At 35.7% G+C, this 16,787-nt stretch overlaps 1 protein-coding gene across 6 annotated transcripts in view; it reads right to left on the bottom strand.

The window, feature by feature from the left end:
- AASDH (aminoadipate-semialdehyde dehydrogenase) overlaps nucleotides 1–16,787 on the bottom strand; it is a 37,854-nt gene that overhangs the window by 4,483 nt on the left and 16,584 nt on the right. For all 6 annotated transcript variants that reach the window (XM_057546810.1, XM_007165286.2, XM_057546812.1 and 3 more), the window contains 9 exons: nucleotides 11,291–11,532; nucleotides 10,812–10,918; nucleotides 10,108–10,280; nucleotides 9,484–9,676; nucleotides 8,312–8,427; nucleotides 6,472–7,267; nucleotides 3,625–3,788; nucleotides 2,291–2,413; nucleotides 1,327–1,458 (listed from right to left, as the gene is read on the bottom strand). In XM_057546810.1, the coding sequence (XP_057402793.1) occupies nucleotides 1,327–1,458; nucleotides 2,291–2,413; nucleotides 3,625–3,788; nucleotides 6,472–7,267; nucleotides 8,312–8,427; nucleotides 9,484–9,676; nucleotides 10,108–10,280; nucleotides 10,812–10,918; nucleotides 11,291–11,532 (2,046 nt within the window). The remainder of the gene's footprint in view (nucleotides 1–1,326; nucleotides 1,459–2,290; nucleotides 2,414–3,624; nucleotides 3,789–6,471; nucleotides 7,268–8,311; nucleotides 8,428–9,483; nucleotides 9,677–10,107; nucleotides 10,281–10,811; nucleotides 10,919–11,290; nucleotides 11,533–16,787) is intronic.

The following is a 16,787-nucleotide window of genomic DNA, read 5'->3' as shown; positions in this document are numbered from 1 at the left end:
ACTATACATAGAGAAAATAATGGCTTTCTCCCAAAAGCAGCACCCTCAGATTAGACCTCTGTCCCAATGGTAAAATCTAGCACAAAACCCACCAGTGTCCTTATTACATAAATCCCCGCTATGCATAATATTATGAAGTAAAATTCATTTCGAACCCCATTCAAAAGTTATTACTAATATGTTCAGAGACACTTATTTCAAAGAAAAAACTACACAGTTTTCAGTGTATCTTATTAAAAACTGTATCTTATTCTGGTCTCCTAATGGAGGAATAAGGGGGTAAGTAGGCTGAAAAGAAGAGTTTATGTGCAATAATTTAAAGCTTTAAACAAAGAGCTATGAGTTGTGTGTCTACCCTGTAGATATATACACTTTGCTTATTTCAAAGCTACTATAGATTAACCTGTCAGCCATATTTTAAAGAAAACACACAAGGAAGAAAAAGCCTAAGTCTAAGATAGTGTTTACAAATCCACAGTAATAGCAGTATAGTAAAAGCAAAATAAAAAGAGTGGGTATATTCATGAAATATGATTTGTAATTTCAATTCTGTCCCTGACTTGGACAAAATCACTTTAATCTTTCTTTGGTTCATTCAGAAAAGGTAAAAAAAGGGGTAATAGCATTTGCTCCTTCTTTTTAGAAATCCAAAGGTGAGAATATATTCAAATTACTTTGTAAATAAAAAATATTAAGTGAACTTAATAAAAGATTTCATCACAGAGTAATTGTCACACAGAACAAAAGAAACTGCTAGGCTATGAGGGGTGAATGTAGAATAAAAAGCACCCAGAGTCAACTCTAGCCAGCAATGGGCTAACTTATGTTGGAGCTAGTACACTCTCAAGTCCACAAAATAATCCCCAAAATCAAAAACACAGAAGTTGTGCCATAGTCACTTATGGGTAAAGAAGTAGAGATTATTATCCCAACGAAAGAAGGAGCCTACCCTGCCGATCATGAAGTTGAAGATGGAACTTCCATACGATGTAAATTGGGTTATGTAACAGATTTAGGTTTTCATAGAAAAAGCAGGAGTTTATTTCAATGTTCACAATCTGAATAGAGGTTATAATAAAGTTGGCTAAAAACTGATAACATTTTTTAAATTGTGAGAGGAGAATGGCAAAAGTAAAACAATGTTTGGATAGAATCTTTTAAATCTATTATAGCGTCATTCTAAAATTTAAATACCCGTGGTTTGACAAATAAAATAGAATTATTTTTCAACACAATGGTTCGAATACTGTTTAAAATTTTACTTCAGTTGTCACCAGCTACTATGCCTTTGAGAAATGTAAGTAAAACAGAACTAGAAATTTTTACCTGTTCTCCAAAGTGAGTAAAGCAGAGAAAATTCCCATCTACACAGCCAATACAAATATACTGCAGGCAACACCGTGGAGAAGAAAAGAGTGGCTTTCCACAGGAATGTTTCCAAACTCTCTTCCCAGTGGCCTGTCATGGGCAAAAGCAATTCACAGCATTTAAATCATTCTACTAATCAACTACCCTTTATAAAATAAACTCATAAACCTCCCAGAGGTAAAGCTATAAACACCAGAAAATGCTATAATGGCATGCTGACATTATAAATGAAGCTAGTACACATATACACAGCTATAAAATTAATGAGTGCTACTTATGAATGCTAAGATAAAAACTTGCAATAAAACCAGGAAAGAAATAACTAGCACATAAACTCCATCCTTAGAATGGACACGAAGTTCTTGACAGGACTGAGAACAGTCTGCCAACTTAAAAAATTGATAGGACTTCCCTGGTGGCACAGTGGTTAAGAATCCGCCTGCCAAAGGAGGGGACACGGGTTCGATCCCTGGTCCGGGAAGATCCCACACGCCACGGAGCAACTAAGCCCGCACGCTGCAACTTCTGAAGCCCACGCCTAGAGCCCGCACTCTGCAACTACTGAAGCCAGAGCGCCTAGAGCCCGTGCTCCGCAACAAGCCACCGCAATAAGAAGCCCATGCACCACAATGAAGAGTAGCCCCCGCTCTCTGCCACTAGAGAAAGCCCATGCACAGCAATGAAGACCGAACACAGCCAAAAAAATAAAATAAAATAAAAAACTGATAAAAGACATACACAGAACTTAGATTTTTCTCATCTTTCTATACTTCATGTCAGTCATTTTTAATGAATTCTGGTTCAGTAATGTATGGACTATATCTAACTGAAATCTACTTCAAATTTTCAGAATTCAAAGCAAAAATAAAAACTATTAAAGAAAAATAGGTAATAAAATCAATAAATATTCTTTTATGCCTACAGGATTTATAGCCAGTAAAAGTCCTCCCAGTGTAGCAAAATACAAGTGATATGGAATCAGGCTCAAACAAGGAGAAGAAAAAACAGTTCCTCCGCATTTCAACTTCCAAACACACTTCTTTTTCTGCAAATAAGAAAGCAAATTAAAAAAAAAAAAGAAAGAAAAAGAAAGCAAATTAATTGGTTTCTGCTGGTGATTAACAAAATATACACATCCTGTCCCTCCTGATGTTATGTCTATCTCAGTTAATATAATTTTTATTTTTAGTATAAAAATAATATATACTCACTGTGGAGAATCAAGTTAGTATAAAAAGATGACAAAAGCCAATACCCAGAGATTACCACTGTTACCATTTTAGCATTTTCCCTTGTGATCTTTTTGGTGTATGCACACCCACACACAGCTTAATATGCTTGAGATCATCATTCTGAATATCATACACTTTGTATCTAATTCAGCTCACTTATTTTGTAAAACTCTTTAAATGTTACTTTAATGGATCATATCCCATATGAACACAAAATAATTTCTCTCTCTACCTTATCATTGAAAATTGTCTGGAACTAATTGCTTGGTGTTATGAACAATTTGGAAATAGACATCTTGGTGCATATGTCTGTCCATGTTTCTGATTATTTTGCCAGGATAGATTCCTAGAAGAATTTTACTGAATCAAAGGATATGAAATTGTTACCTATGGTCAAATTGTTTTCCTCGAAGGCTTCACCTCCCACCATTCTCATCAGCATTTAATGCTACCCTCTAATCTAATAACATTTGCTTCTTTATCTCAAAGTTTTAAATTTTCATTCCTTTGATTCTTAAACATATTAAATATTTAAATACATTTACTAGCTATTTCTTCTTTGGGGTCCTGTGCATTTATATCCCTTGTTTATTTTTCTATCTGGACCTTTATATTTTTCTTATTAATTTGTATTTGCTCTTAATTTATACTTATAAATATTTTAACTCTGTCACACTTGTTTCAAAAACTTTTCCCAACTTATTTCTTTTTAATTTTATAATTCTTAAATTTAAAAATTTTATGTAATCAGTTCTTACTGATATTTTTGTGATTCTTCTCTATTGTCAAGATGGCATTCTAAGTTCCTTATATTTCAAAACTCTGAGTAGCAAATTTATTTGTGAAAATTCGGTAAGGAAGTTAAAATTGTCTTAAGATATTATGGCTGTTAATTAACCCCTTAAACTTCCCAGATCACAAACTTGGGAATAGTTAATACCTGCTCCCCTAGTCACCACCACCTGATAGTTTCACACTCTTCTATCTATGCTTATGGTATGAAATTGATGAAGTGAATTCTTACATATATATCTAAAGCATATGCATGCTGGTCATGAGAGCCAATGTAAAAAAGTCCTGTGGTTGGATCCACAGTTGCTGAGCTTTTGACAGCATCCTCAGTAGTAAACATCCAGTATTTTTCTCCACTATTACTCTTCAGAATATAAACCAACCCATTGTAACAGCCTGTTGGGAAACAAAATACAAAAGATGAGATTTAGATATGTCACTGGAAAATAATTATTTGGCTAAAATCATGACAATATATATTCGATGTTCTTCATGTGTACTTAGGCTCTATGTCTGGCTCGATTTACATTTCAGCAAAGCAGCAACCATTTGTGTAAAAAACCTATTTAGTAGGTACACCTTACATTTTAAAAAAAGTACCATAAAGTGCTTCACTACCAGGAAAACAGTGAACGTGAGCATGTTGCAGCAGAAAGAGGCTTTGACAGACCTGGATTCAGATCTTGTCATGGCCATCCTTTGGGCAAATTACCTAGCATCGCTGGGCCTAGATTATCTTTCTGCTGAATGTGGATACATCTACATCAGGGTTACTGTGATAATTAGGATAAATGCCCAGCACATAGTAGGTGTTCCAGAAATGCTAACATTAACAATGACCAAATGTTTATTGACCTTTTACCTTGTGAAGGATACTACTCTAAGAATTTTATATCTATTAATTCATGTAATGCTCACAGAGAAGTGCTACTATATGCACATATATATATATTTTTTATCTTGGAGGTGTTGGGTCTTCGTTGCTGCGCACGGGCTTTCTCTAGTTGCGGGGAGTGGGGGCTACTCTTCCTTGCGGTGCACAGGCTTCTCAATGCAGTGGCTTCTCTTGTTGCGGAGCACGGGCTCTAGGCGTGCGGGCTTCAGTAGTTGTGGCGCATGGGCTCTAGAGCACAGGCTCAGTAGTTGTGGCACACGGGCTTAGTTGCTCCGCTGCATGTGGGATCTTCCCGGACCAGGGATCAAACCTGTGTCCCCTGCATTGGCAGGCGGATTCTTAACAACTGCACCACCAGGGAAGTCCATGGAGCAGTGGACTCTTGATTGTGGTAGTGGTTACATGATAGTATGTATCTGTCAAAATACAAAACTGTATACTAAAAAGGGTTTTACTGTATATTATATTAATAACAAATATTTAAAGTACTAAGTGATAGTTAACAACACTGAACTGTATATTTGAAAATTGCTGAGAGTGAATCTTAAAAGTTCTCATCACAAGAAAAAAATTGTAACTCTATGAGGTGATGTATGCTAACTAGATTTACTGTGGTAATCATTTTGCAATATACACATATATCAAACATTATATTGTATACCTTAAGCTAATAAAATGTTATATGTCAATTACATCTCAATAAAACTGGAAATTTTTTTAAAAAGAGAAAAAAGTACTAAGTGACCACCACGTGCCAGAGGCTTTGGGTTTAGACACTTGGAATGCAAACAGTAACCTCAATGAGCTGACTTTCATGGATAGGGATTACTCATGATCATTCACATGTATAACTTAAAGTTTCCTGTAGTATAATTTTCAAAATGTAGGTTTTCAATACAGAAGAATCAAACTCAGATTCAAGTAGATTCTAGCCAGGATAACATAAGTAGGGAGATATATTCCTAAGCACTTAGTCTGAAAAGCTTTGGTAAACAGATGCCATGAGCACTAAAGTAAAACTTGATGTAGTTTGGGGGGTAAAAAGAGAGTGGTAGTTGAGGAGACATTATGCCTAGACCCCCATATCTTTGTAAAGTAAAAGTCACCTACACCTTAATGAAACTGAGTAGAAAGTAGTAGCTAATACTTGTTGAAGGTCACAGAGCTGGTAACAGCTTTAGAGCTAGGTTCAAATCCAGAAACTCTGACCTAAGGCCCACACTGTGAATCAGCATGTAGTTAACTATTATTCTTTGAGCACTTAGTCTGTCCCTAGCAATGTACTAAAGGATTCACAAGCAATCATTTCATTCAATTCTCTCAAAAGCTCTATGATTATTGTGGTAGTTTTAAAATATATCCACAATTTCTTTGATACTCAAAGAGATATTCAACAGGTGAAGCTAATTCCCCTCCCTCTGAGTGTGGGCCAGACTTGATGTTCTTCTAATAACAGAATAAAGCACAAATAATGGTATACAACTTTAGACACTAAAAGTACTGCGTTCCTCCTCAATCACTCTCTTGGGTCACTCACTCTGAGGGAAGTTAGCTTCCATGTTGTGAGGGCATTCAAGCAGCCTATGGAGAAGCCCATGTGGCAAGAAACTGAAGCTTCCTGCCAAAAACCAGCAAAAACTGAAGTCTTCTGTTTGCAGCAGTGTGAGTAAGCCAACTTAGAAGCAGATTTTTCCAGCTTGTCAAGCCTTCAGATGGTTGCAGCCACATGAAAAACCCTGAGCCAGAACTTTCAGCTAAACCCCTCCTAAATTCCTGACCCATAGAAACTGTGAGATAATAAATGTTTATTAAAGCAACTATATCCCAATAAATAAATAAATAAATAAATAAATGTTTATTAGTCTAAACCATTAAGTCTGGGGATAATCTGTGATGCAGCACCATGTTTTATTTATTATGCCCATATACTCATAAGAAAAATGAAGTTCTAAGAAGTTCAGCAACTCGTTGAAGGTCACAGAGCTGGTAACAGCTTTAGAGCTAGCTTCAAATCCAGAAACTCTGACCCAAGGCCCACACTGTGAATCAGCATGTGGTTAACTATTATTCTTTGACAGCAACCAAACCTACTATACATAGGTTTTTTAAATTTAACTTGGCCCTACTAGCATTATCATATGGTAATTAAATTTAACTCTATAAACATCAAATTCAGAAACTTACCCACTACAATAAAGTTTCCACACTTAGATACACATGCTGAGGATTCAATGCGATCTCCCAAAATCTGTTCCCATTTCACCTTTCCAGAGTAAAGATCAACTGCCATCATTCTATGAGAATGGGAGCCAATGTACACAGTCGCAGATGACTTATCAACAGCTGGTATTACAACCAGAGGTGAAGCATCCACACATTTGCCTGTGTCTGACCTCCACCTCACATGAAACTCCATTTTTTCAGCCCCCATCACAGATGTTTCCTCTTCAGAAACTTCTGCAACACAGGACGTATCTTTTGACTTCCCAATAAGAGCTGGAGGATTTAAGCTTTTCATATTTTGAATGTTAGTCTGTGAAATTAAATCAGAAGAATAGGCTGAAGGGCAATGTTCCAACTTAGTTAAAAACCTAGTAGTATTCAGAGACAAAATCTGACTCCCTCGGCTCAGGGCAATAAAAGCATTGATCTCGTTGTCACAATTTAAAGGCATGACAGATTCCTGATGTAAAGATTTTCCACTGGTTTCCTCTTGATTAACATCGCTGTATTTTCTTTTTGTGGCATACTTCTTGCTAAATGTCAGATCTTCATCTGGAAACACTGTTTGAAGGATGTGATTGTAAATCTCTAAAATAGAACTGCTAAGAATAATTTCCAGAAGCCCAGGTACTGATGTGCCAACAAGGTTTTCAATCTCATTGAGGAGCCGTATGGACTTCAAAGAATCTCCACCACTATTTAAGAAGAGTGACTCATCAGGAACCTCCAAAGGGTCTTCTGAGAGACTCAGAACAGACTACAGAGTAGAGAAGTGAGAAATATGGTGAAGTTAAAGATCTAAAACCAAAAGAATTCAGCATTTAAAGGTTAATATATAGATGATGGTCACTACATTAATGAGATGAACACAAAACACACACAAAATAAAGTTTTTAACAATTAAAATAAATTCTAAAATTATTTTCTGTATAGTAAAGGAGACCATCATTATGCTACCAATTTTGTCACAAACTACCCTAGAACTGCAAATTATACTTCCCTTTAGAGCAGTTTTTCTACCCATACAATAGGGAATGGAATTATAAAAACACCTGATTTAATATCAGATATTAATATCTGATGTTTCTATAATACAGGAATAATTATTTTCATTAACTTCACATAAACCGAAATTATTTTCCAAGAATCTAAAAATGAAGTGGATATTACTTTTATCTAGATATCCTCTATTTTCAGACAAGACTGTACAGTTACATCCTCTTGTTAGAACCCTTTAGAAAACTCCAAATTTTATCTAAGAAAAATTATACTGACCTGTAAATCATAGGTAATAAAATATATATATTTTAAAATAAGTTTTTTATTGTTATATACATATATATATATATATATATATATATATATATATATATATATAAATTTCCTTAAGCAGAAACATACATGTTGTTACTGAAAGTTCTTCTGGAATAATTATGTTAAGCCTTTATACCACAGATTGTGGTACAGCAAGATTCGGCTATTTTTTCAACTCTGACAAGTGTTACTGCACTTGACTGACCCTCTTAGGGAAAAGTTATGTCAAGAGAGGTTTTGTCTACTCATGCCTTTTATGACTACCTCACTTCCAATAAATTTCTATATAGGGAGCTTAATCTAATCTTGCAGTAGAGAACCTAACCCTTATTTGAATACAAATTGAATAAAACAAAGCTATACTACTTAACATCTGGGCAGCAGTAACATTCTTAGAAAATTTTATCAGACTTATTAGGATGCTACATTCCTTGAAGATATACAACGACCTCTTTATAATAACAAATTTGTATCTTAAAAGTTGTACCTTCCACAAATGATGTAATTTTTCCCAAAGTTCCTCTTTTCCATTGAGTTTACACTCAGACTTCAAGTCTATGGAGTTTAAATAAATCTTATTTAACTCAGAAACATCAATTTTGCCTTAATACAAAAGAGAAATAACAATTTTTAAATTTCAGCTTGACCCCTTCATGTCTTTGTTAGTCACAATACACACATTTTTCATTGTTAAGGTTAGAAAATCCTATAAAAGTTTGTCATGCAGAATCAATAATCAAGAAGACAGTCCCATGCTACCCAGAATGTAGTGGGTAGCAGATAAGAAGAAAAGAGGGACTTCCCTGGTGGCGCAGTGGTTAGGAATCCGATGCCTGCCAATGCAGAGGACACCGGTTCGATCCCTGGTCTGGGAAGATCGCACATGCCGCGGAGCGACTAAGCCCGTGCGCCACAACTACTGAGCCTGTGCTCTGGAGCCCGCGAGCCACAATTACTGAAGCCTGCGAGCCTAGAGCCCGTGCTCCACAACAAGAGAAGCCACCGCAATGAGAAGCCTGCTCACCGCAACACTAGTGCACCACAACAGAGTAGCCCCCGCTCGCCGCAACTACATAAAGCCCGCGCACAGCAGCAAAGACACAACGCAGCCAAAAATAATTTTTAAAAAAGAAAAAAAAAAAAAAAGGAGGGAAAGCCCGCGTGTAGCAACAAAGACCCAACTCAGCCAAAAAATAAATAATTTTAAAGAAAAGAAAAAAAAAAGAAAGGAGGGGCTAATGTTGCTCTCATTTAAAGAGCTAAAAAAAATGGTACTATTTACTGAGCAATAACCACATTCTGAAATATTAAATAAAGATGAAATTGGGAAAGTAATAGACTATGGTGATTAAGAGCACATGTTTTGAAGTCAAACAGTCCTACAGAATTTCAACTCTACTACTAACTAGCAATGTGATTTTGGGGAAATTATTTAACCTCTTAAGCCTTATTTTCCACATCAGTAAATGGGAATAATACCACCTACTCACAGGAGTTTCTGGAGATAAAATGAGTTAATTATACAAAGTATTTAACAGAGGGTCTACCACAATATATATTAGTATTACTTATAATAATAAGGATTTAAGTGGCCTTTAAACTAGTTAATACAATTAGTATCATTTGGCACTGAAACATAGCTGCTTCAAATTATTTTACCATGAGATGTAAATGGTAGAGAATCAATCAACACAAGCTCATCCGGGATTGCATGACTTGGAAGGTGTTTCTGCAGTTCTTTAAAGATGTAATCCTTTACTAAATCATTTTTGGACACCATGAACAAAATTAATTTTTCCTGATTATACCATGTAACTGCACAAGACTCCACTTGTTGAAGACCTTCAGCAACCTATGAGAGAGATTATCTCAATTTGCCAATAAGGACATTTAAAAACAAACTTCCTAAATACTCTGCATTCAATACAGTCAAATTAAAATCTGTAATTCACTAGAGATTTTTAAAAAATTGTTTCCTACTATTACTATTACCAGCACACAGGGTTCTTAATGTTTTCCAAAAATAATAGCTCCCAGAGCAAAATAAGTCAACTTATTTTCATAGTTATCAAAATCCACTTTGTCACTTATTTAAAAAACAACTCTTCATGCTGAGAATAAAGTGCACAATGTATTATCCATATCTTCTACTGTAATTCATCACTAACACAAAAGTCTTAGGTTTAAATAATACTGACAGAGAACCCTGGAACAGAAAAGTAGTTATGGCTGCCTCTAGTACCTACATATATTAATAGATATTTAATATTTAAACAGTTCTACCTGTTGCACAAGTTCAATGTTAAGACGTTTGCCATGACGTTTGATCTGACTGTCCTTTCGTCCCAAGAAAAATATCTCTCCATCTTTTATAGTCACAAAGTCTCCTGTGGCCCTCATTGTGCCAAGTGGTACTGTCATTTCATCATCAAGAAAACATACTCTATTTCTGCCACCTTTCACAAGATATAAACAACAATGTAATTTTAAAAATTCATGGAAAATATATTAAAAACCATGAAATCAGAACACCTCCAAAAGCTCAGTTACTAAGTTTCAAAGTTTGAATATTTATATAAAAAGGGGGATTCACTTTTAAATGTTATCTGATAAAATTATATACAATAAGAACCTTAGTAAAATAAGCAAAGGGATGAAACACAGTCTAGTTCTAAAAATACATGATTAAAAATATTCTTAAAATACTAATTAAATAGAATTTTGGCTATAAACAGAAATACAAACAACCAATTTACAGTTTCTAAATTACTTTTATATCTTCTCTTAGAGTATCAGACATTGTTATCTGAAATAATTATGGTAACTAATTAAATGTTTCATGACTGTGAGGATGAGATTAAAAATTACCATCACTGAAAAGAATACTAGACTTAAGAATAATTGAGGAAAGAATAAAATTAACCCATCAGATTTTTTTTCTTGAAAAAAAAAAAGAAATTATTCCCAATCAACAAATGTAAAACAACCTAAAAATACTTGGCCATTGCCTTCTTGAACTGTGAAACCATTAGTATCTTTGACTTCAACTACTGTTCCAAGCAGTGGAAATCCCAGTTGTACAGGCAATTCACATCTATGAAAACACAACAACCCAAACCAAATTTAAAATTTTTCATTTGAATAGAAAATTTACCAGTGTATTTAAATCACATTGTACCAAATAAAGAAAAATAAAGTTTTTGTTATAATTCAAAGATTGACAAGAGGAAAAGGTTAGGTGGAAAAGTTATCATGTTATTCATTGCTGTTTAGTTACAAAAACCTCTAGCAGGATCTGTAGCACCAGTTAAAATAAGAAAGGTTCTGGATTCCCAGCTTAAAATTCTAGATAAAATAGTGTTTATAAAATATTACTCCAGTGCCTATCAAAAATACTATTTGTGTTAAGATACTGGAAAAATAACAGTTTCTCTCTACCCTACCCTGAAGTAACTGAAACCCTTACTTCAAAGTAGAGTTAAGAATTTTCTCTGGTATCCTGTAAAAAGTCGCCCAACTTGATACCTCTGTGATACCATAAACATTAAATATTTGTGTTTTATTGCCTATTCCTCTCCAGCTTTTGAGAACAGTTAATGATGGAAATGCTTCGCCACCAAGGGCCAATACTCGAAGAGAAGTATTGGTTGATAAAACAGTTGACTTGATACGCTGAGATCCAAATCTTCTAAGCAATGTCGGTGTTGCCTGTAGATACATTAAAAATAAATTATTTCTTTCCCATCACTTCTTTAAAAAAAAAACAAAACAACACACTGTAGTGATTAGTCCAAAGCTTAACATTGGGAGCTCACAAGGAAATTAAGGCTGTGTTTACTAAATGGCAAATCATATTTGGAAAACTACTGAAGCAGCATTACATTTTTAATGTGGACATAAATTTTGCTTCAGTAAAAAATAAGCAAATATTAATTATGTTTCATTATGCACTTTAGACAAAAATGTTTACAAGGACAAAAATCTATAAAATGAATTTACATTTCCTTTCCCATTATTTCTATGTAGAAAAAGTATATAAAAGTGTTAAGGAAGTGCCTAAGCAAAACAATGAATAAAGATTTTAAAAAACAACTTTATTAAGATAATATAATTGACATACAATAAACTATACATATTTAAAGTGTACAATACAAATTTTGAGATATATTATCAGTGAAACCATCACCACAATCCAGATAATGAACATATCCTTCAACCCTAAAATCACCTATGTACCATTGTAATTCTTCCCTCCAACTGGACCTCTCCTCCAGACAACTGCTGATCTATTTTTTGTCACTGATGATCAGCTGACATTTTCTAGAATTTTATAAAAATGGAATCATACAACATGTATTCTGTTTTGACCTAGCATCTTTGACTGTATGTTCAGTGAAAATACTTTGTGATTCATGTTGTATGTATCAATAGTTCATTCTTTTTTGTCTTAGTCTGTTCAGGCTGCTATAACAAAATACTGTAGACTGGGTAGGTTATAGACAGCAGAAGTTTATTTCTCACAGTTCCTGGAGGATAGAAGTCCAAGACCAGGGTGCCAGCATGGTCAGGTTCTGGTGAGAGCTCTCTTCCAGGTTAGACTTCTTGCTGTGTCTGCACATGGTGGAAGGGGATAGAAAGCTCTGTGGGGTCTTTTTTACAAGGGCACTAAATCCCATTCATGAGGGCTTCACCCTCATGACCTAAGCAGTCCCAAAGGCCCCATATGAATTCTGGGGGGACACAAACACTCAGACCATAGGACTTTTTATTCTATTGTATGGATCAGGACTAGCTTTTGAATTTCCATATAAAATTTAGGATCAGCTTGTCAATTTCTCCCCCAAAAAAGTCTATCAGGATTTTGATAGGGACTGGGTTTAACTTATAGGGAGAACTGCAATCTTGACAATATTGAGACGTCCAATCCATAAACATGAAATGTCTCTTCATTTATTTAGCTCTTCAATTTCTATCAACAATGTTCTATAGTTTTCATCGTACAAGCCTTGCTCTTCTTTAAATTTATTCCTATTTTATTATTTTTGATGCTATTGTGAATATAATTATTTTCTTAATTTCATTTTTGGGCTTTTTTTCTATAATGTAGAAATATAGTTGATTTTGCATATTGATCTTGTACCCTCCAACCTTGCTGAGCTTGTTTATTAGTTCTAGTAGTTCCCCCATGTCGTCTGCAAATAGTTTTACTTCTTCCTGTCCAGTGTGGGTGCTTAATTTCTTTCTTCCTTTTTGCTTTATTGCACTGGCTAGAACAACCAGAATAATGTTGAAGAGAAGTGAAAAAGCAAACATCCTTGCCTTGTTCCCAATCTTAGGGTGAAAGCATTCAGTCTTTTATTCAATTATAATGTTAGCTGTAGTCTTTTTGTAGACATCCTTTATCATGTTGGGGAAGTTCCCTTCTATTCCTAGTTTGTTGACTTTTTTTTTAATCATTGGCATTGGATTTGCCAAATAATTTTTCTGCATCTGCTGACATAATTATGTGCTTTTTGTCCATTATTCTTTATCTAGTATATAGCATCAGTGGATTTTTGGATGTTAAAGCAAATGTGCATTCCTGGGACAAATCCCACTTAGTCACATTTGATGAAATAAAATTATTTTTAAGGCAGGACAAAAAAAATTTTTTTAACATAAAATTCTTTCTCTGCCCATTTGGGCCTCACTACCCTCGCTTTACGGTGCAATGTGCATCTGCATTATACATTAACCAGACCACCTTAGAAGACACAGAAATTCCTGCTTCATCATAAAAAGCAAATTTCTCCTCGCACCAACAAGGTAATCCTTAGAAGATAACATTCCTTTCTTAATCCTGTGACGGGTCACAATGACCCACTACTTGCCTTATATGTGCAGATCTAGACTATGTAAACTATCAATATGTCACTTCGATGTATAACTCTTTGTCTCGAAAACGTACATAATTGTGCTTTGACTTCTAACAGGCAGAAGGGTCCTCAGATCTTTCTGAAAGACTGTTTCCCGGGTTATAATCCTCAATTTGGCTCAAAGAACATTCTTTATTTCTTTCTTAGATTGACTAATTTTTCATCAACACATTTTACATTTCCTGAGACTTATTTTGTAGCCTAGCATATGACTTATCCTAGGAAATGTGTACTCTGCATTTGGTGGATGGAGTGTTCTACATATGGAATTTGACTGATAATGTTATTCAAGTCTTCTTTATTATATGCACATTGATTTCTGTATAGTTTTTCAATGAATTACTGAAAGTAGGGCACTAAAATTTCAAACCATTGAGTTGTCTATTTCTCCTTTCAGTTCTGTCCATTTTTGCTTCATGTATTTGGAACCTCTATTTTCAGGCAGATATCATGTTCTTGATATAACAATATATTTCTTTTTTTAAAATTAATTAATTAATTAATTAATTTTGCACCAGGTCTTAGTTGCAGGAGGCAGGCTCCTTAGTTGCTGCTTGCCGGCTCCTTAGTTGCAGCAGGCGGACTCCTTAGTTGTGACATGCGAACTCTCAGTTGCAGCATGCATGTGGGATCTAGTTCCCTGACCAGGGATCGAACCCGGGTCCCCTGCATTGTAAATTGTCTCCCCCGTATGGTCACTGATGCCACTGCTCAGTTGGCTTTTAAAATAGGTATTTGGGAACTCCCTGGCGATCCGGTGGTTAAGACTCAGCACCTTCACTGCCGTGGCCCAGGTTCAATCCCTGGTGGGGGAACTAAGATCCCACAAGCTGCATGGTATGGCCAAAAAATAAATTAATTTAATTTAATACTTTTTTTTTGGCCCTTGGCAGTGAGAGCTTGGAATCCTAACTGCTGGACCGCCAGGGAACTCCCTAAAATACATTTTTTTTTTTTTTTGGCTGCATCAGGTCTTAGTTGCAGCACACGGGATCTTTCGTTGCGGTCCGCGGGCTTCTCTCTAGTTTTGGCATGAGGGTTTTTCTCTCTCTAGTTGTGGTGTGCAGGATCCAGAGTGCGTGGGCTCTGTGGTTTGCAGCACGCAGGTTCTCTAGTTGAAGTGCACGAGCTCAGTAGTTGTGGCATGCAGGCTTAGTTGTCCCGCGGCATGTGAGATCTTAGTTCCCTGACCAGGGATCGAACCTGTGTCCCCGGCATTGTAAGGCAGATTCTTTACCACTGGACCACCAGGGAAGTCCCAAAATACATATTCTTGTTTTCATTTTTAAGTCTTACTTCCTAAGGGTCGCCTCATGTCTGCATAGCTCAGACGTCAACCAGTGACTGGACAGATTGTCTGTATAGATGGATCTGTGTGTGGATAGGGGAGCTCATTTAAAGTTAGGTCATTTTCAAGTCTGATCCAGCTTTTATTTTCCATGGGCTCTTTTGTGTCTCTTACATGCATGCACATAGCCTCAAGGTCAGTCAGGAATGTGCTTGCCCTCCTCACCATAGCAACCTCAGGCTATTGGAGCTGTAGGCCCTTCTTGCTGGCTAGAATGCCACATATTCCCTTTTCTAAAGCAAAATTCAGCAGTTTTTTAAAATGTAAACATATTTCTGTTAAAAAAAATAAAAACAAAAAAAATAAACATGTTTCAGATAGTTATATGCCTTTAGTTGATTTCTAAAGTGTTGAAATGGTTATTTTTGTCAATTTTGTCCAGCTTTATAGTTGCTTTTTGGGGAGCATATCTGCCAATCTCCTCACTTGGCTGTAGCCAGAGGTTACGTGAATAAAGATTTTAAAATGGCTTCTTTCAATAAAAGCTAAAAGGACAACTTGAATTTTAATTTGGGGAGATTATTTAAGGTCATGGCTTGTCAAAATATTTAAGTAGTAGAATGACCCTATACCCCAGTATGTACTTATTGTTCCAGATTACTGTCTGGGAATTTAGTGCTTTCATTCACTCTCAGGATTCCAAGTTTTTGGTAATAAATTACAGTGGTCACCCTATTTATCCTGAAATGATCCTAAATCAAGCTCTTAACTGTTCCACCAAGAGTTGTGTTTTTTTTTTTTAATAAATTTATTTATTTATTTGTTTGTTTTTATTTTTGGCTGTGTTGGGTCATCGTTGCTGTGCGGGGGCTTTCTCTAGTTGTGGTGAGCAGGAGCTACTCTTCATTGTGGTGCATGGGCTTTTCATTGTCGTGGTTTCTCCTGTTGCGGACCATGGGCTCTAGGCGCACAGGCTTCAGTAGTTGTGGCACGTGGGCTCAGTAGTTGTCACTTGCGGGCTCTTGAGCGCAGGCTCAGTAGTTGTGGCGCACGGGCTTAGTTGCTCCGCGGCATGTGGGATCTTCCCAGGCCAGGGCTCGAACCCGTGTCCCTTGCATTGGCAGGCAGATTCTTAACCACTGCGCCACCAGGGAAGCCCCCAAGACTTTTATCATAAGGAAAATCTCTTGTCAAAATGACGACTGAATGGTCCTGCTCTCCATTTTCAGTAAAGCAAATCTGAAACATTCTGGCCTAATTTCTAGTGTTAAGGATAATTTCAACTTTGAACTCTACAAATGAATGCACAACTATGAATATTCAGCAAGGTAAAGCATAGTAACACTTTTCAGATACTGATAAACTGAAATGATCAATTTATTGGCACAGGACAACTCAACATCCTTTGCTACCAAATCACCTTAGGCATAGGAAAACAGGACTTAGCAAATAACAGAAAAACATGATAGAAAATATTATAGTTTTCTTCCAGATTGTCTAAGTAAAAATTTACGTAAAAATGAAAAACACTTATGTTGACCCTTTGGTAGCTAGCAACCTAAGATTTTGCTCTAACTAAAAGGTTTCACTTTTAAAAGGCATCAAGTTTAAATAATATAACTTTGTTACCCAGAGTATGCAAAAAATTCCCAAATATACTTTAGGTTTGTAAGAAACCAAATACTGGCCCTTTCTTCGCAAGAGAAAACTCTTACTCCTGAGATAAAGAGGTTCTTAATTTCCTCAGAAGCTTAGTCCAT

The sequence above is a fragment of the Balaenoptera acutorostrata genome, chromosome 5 (genome assembly GCF_949987535.1).
Source record: "Balaenoptera acutorostrata chromosome 5, mBalAcu1.1, whole genome shotgun sequence".
Taxonomy (NCBI): Eukaryota; Metazoa; Chordata; class Mammalia; order Artiodactyla; family Balaenopteridae; genus Balaenoptera; species Balaenoptera acutorostrata.
This window is presented reverse-complemented; position numbering and strand designations above follow the sequence as displayed.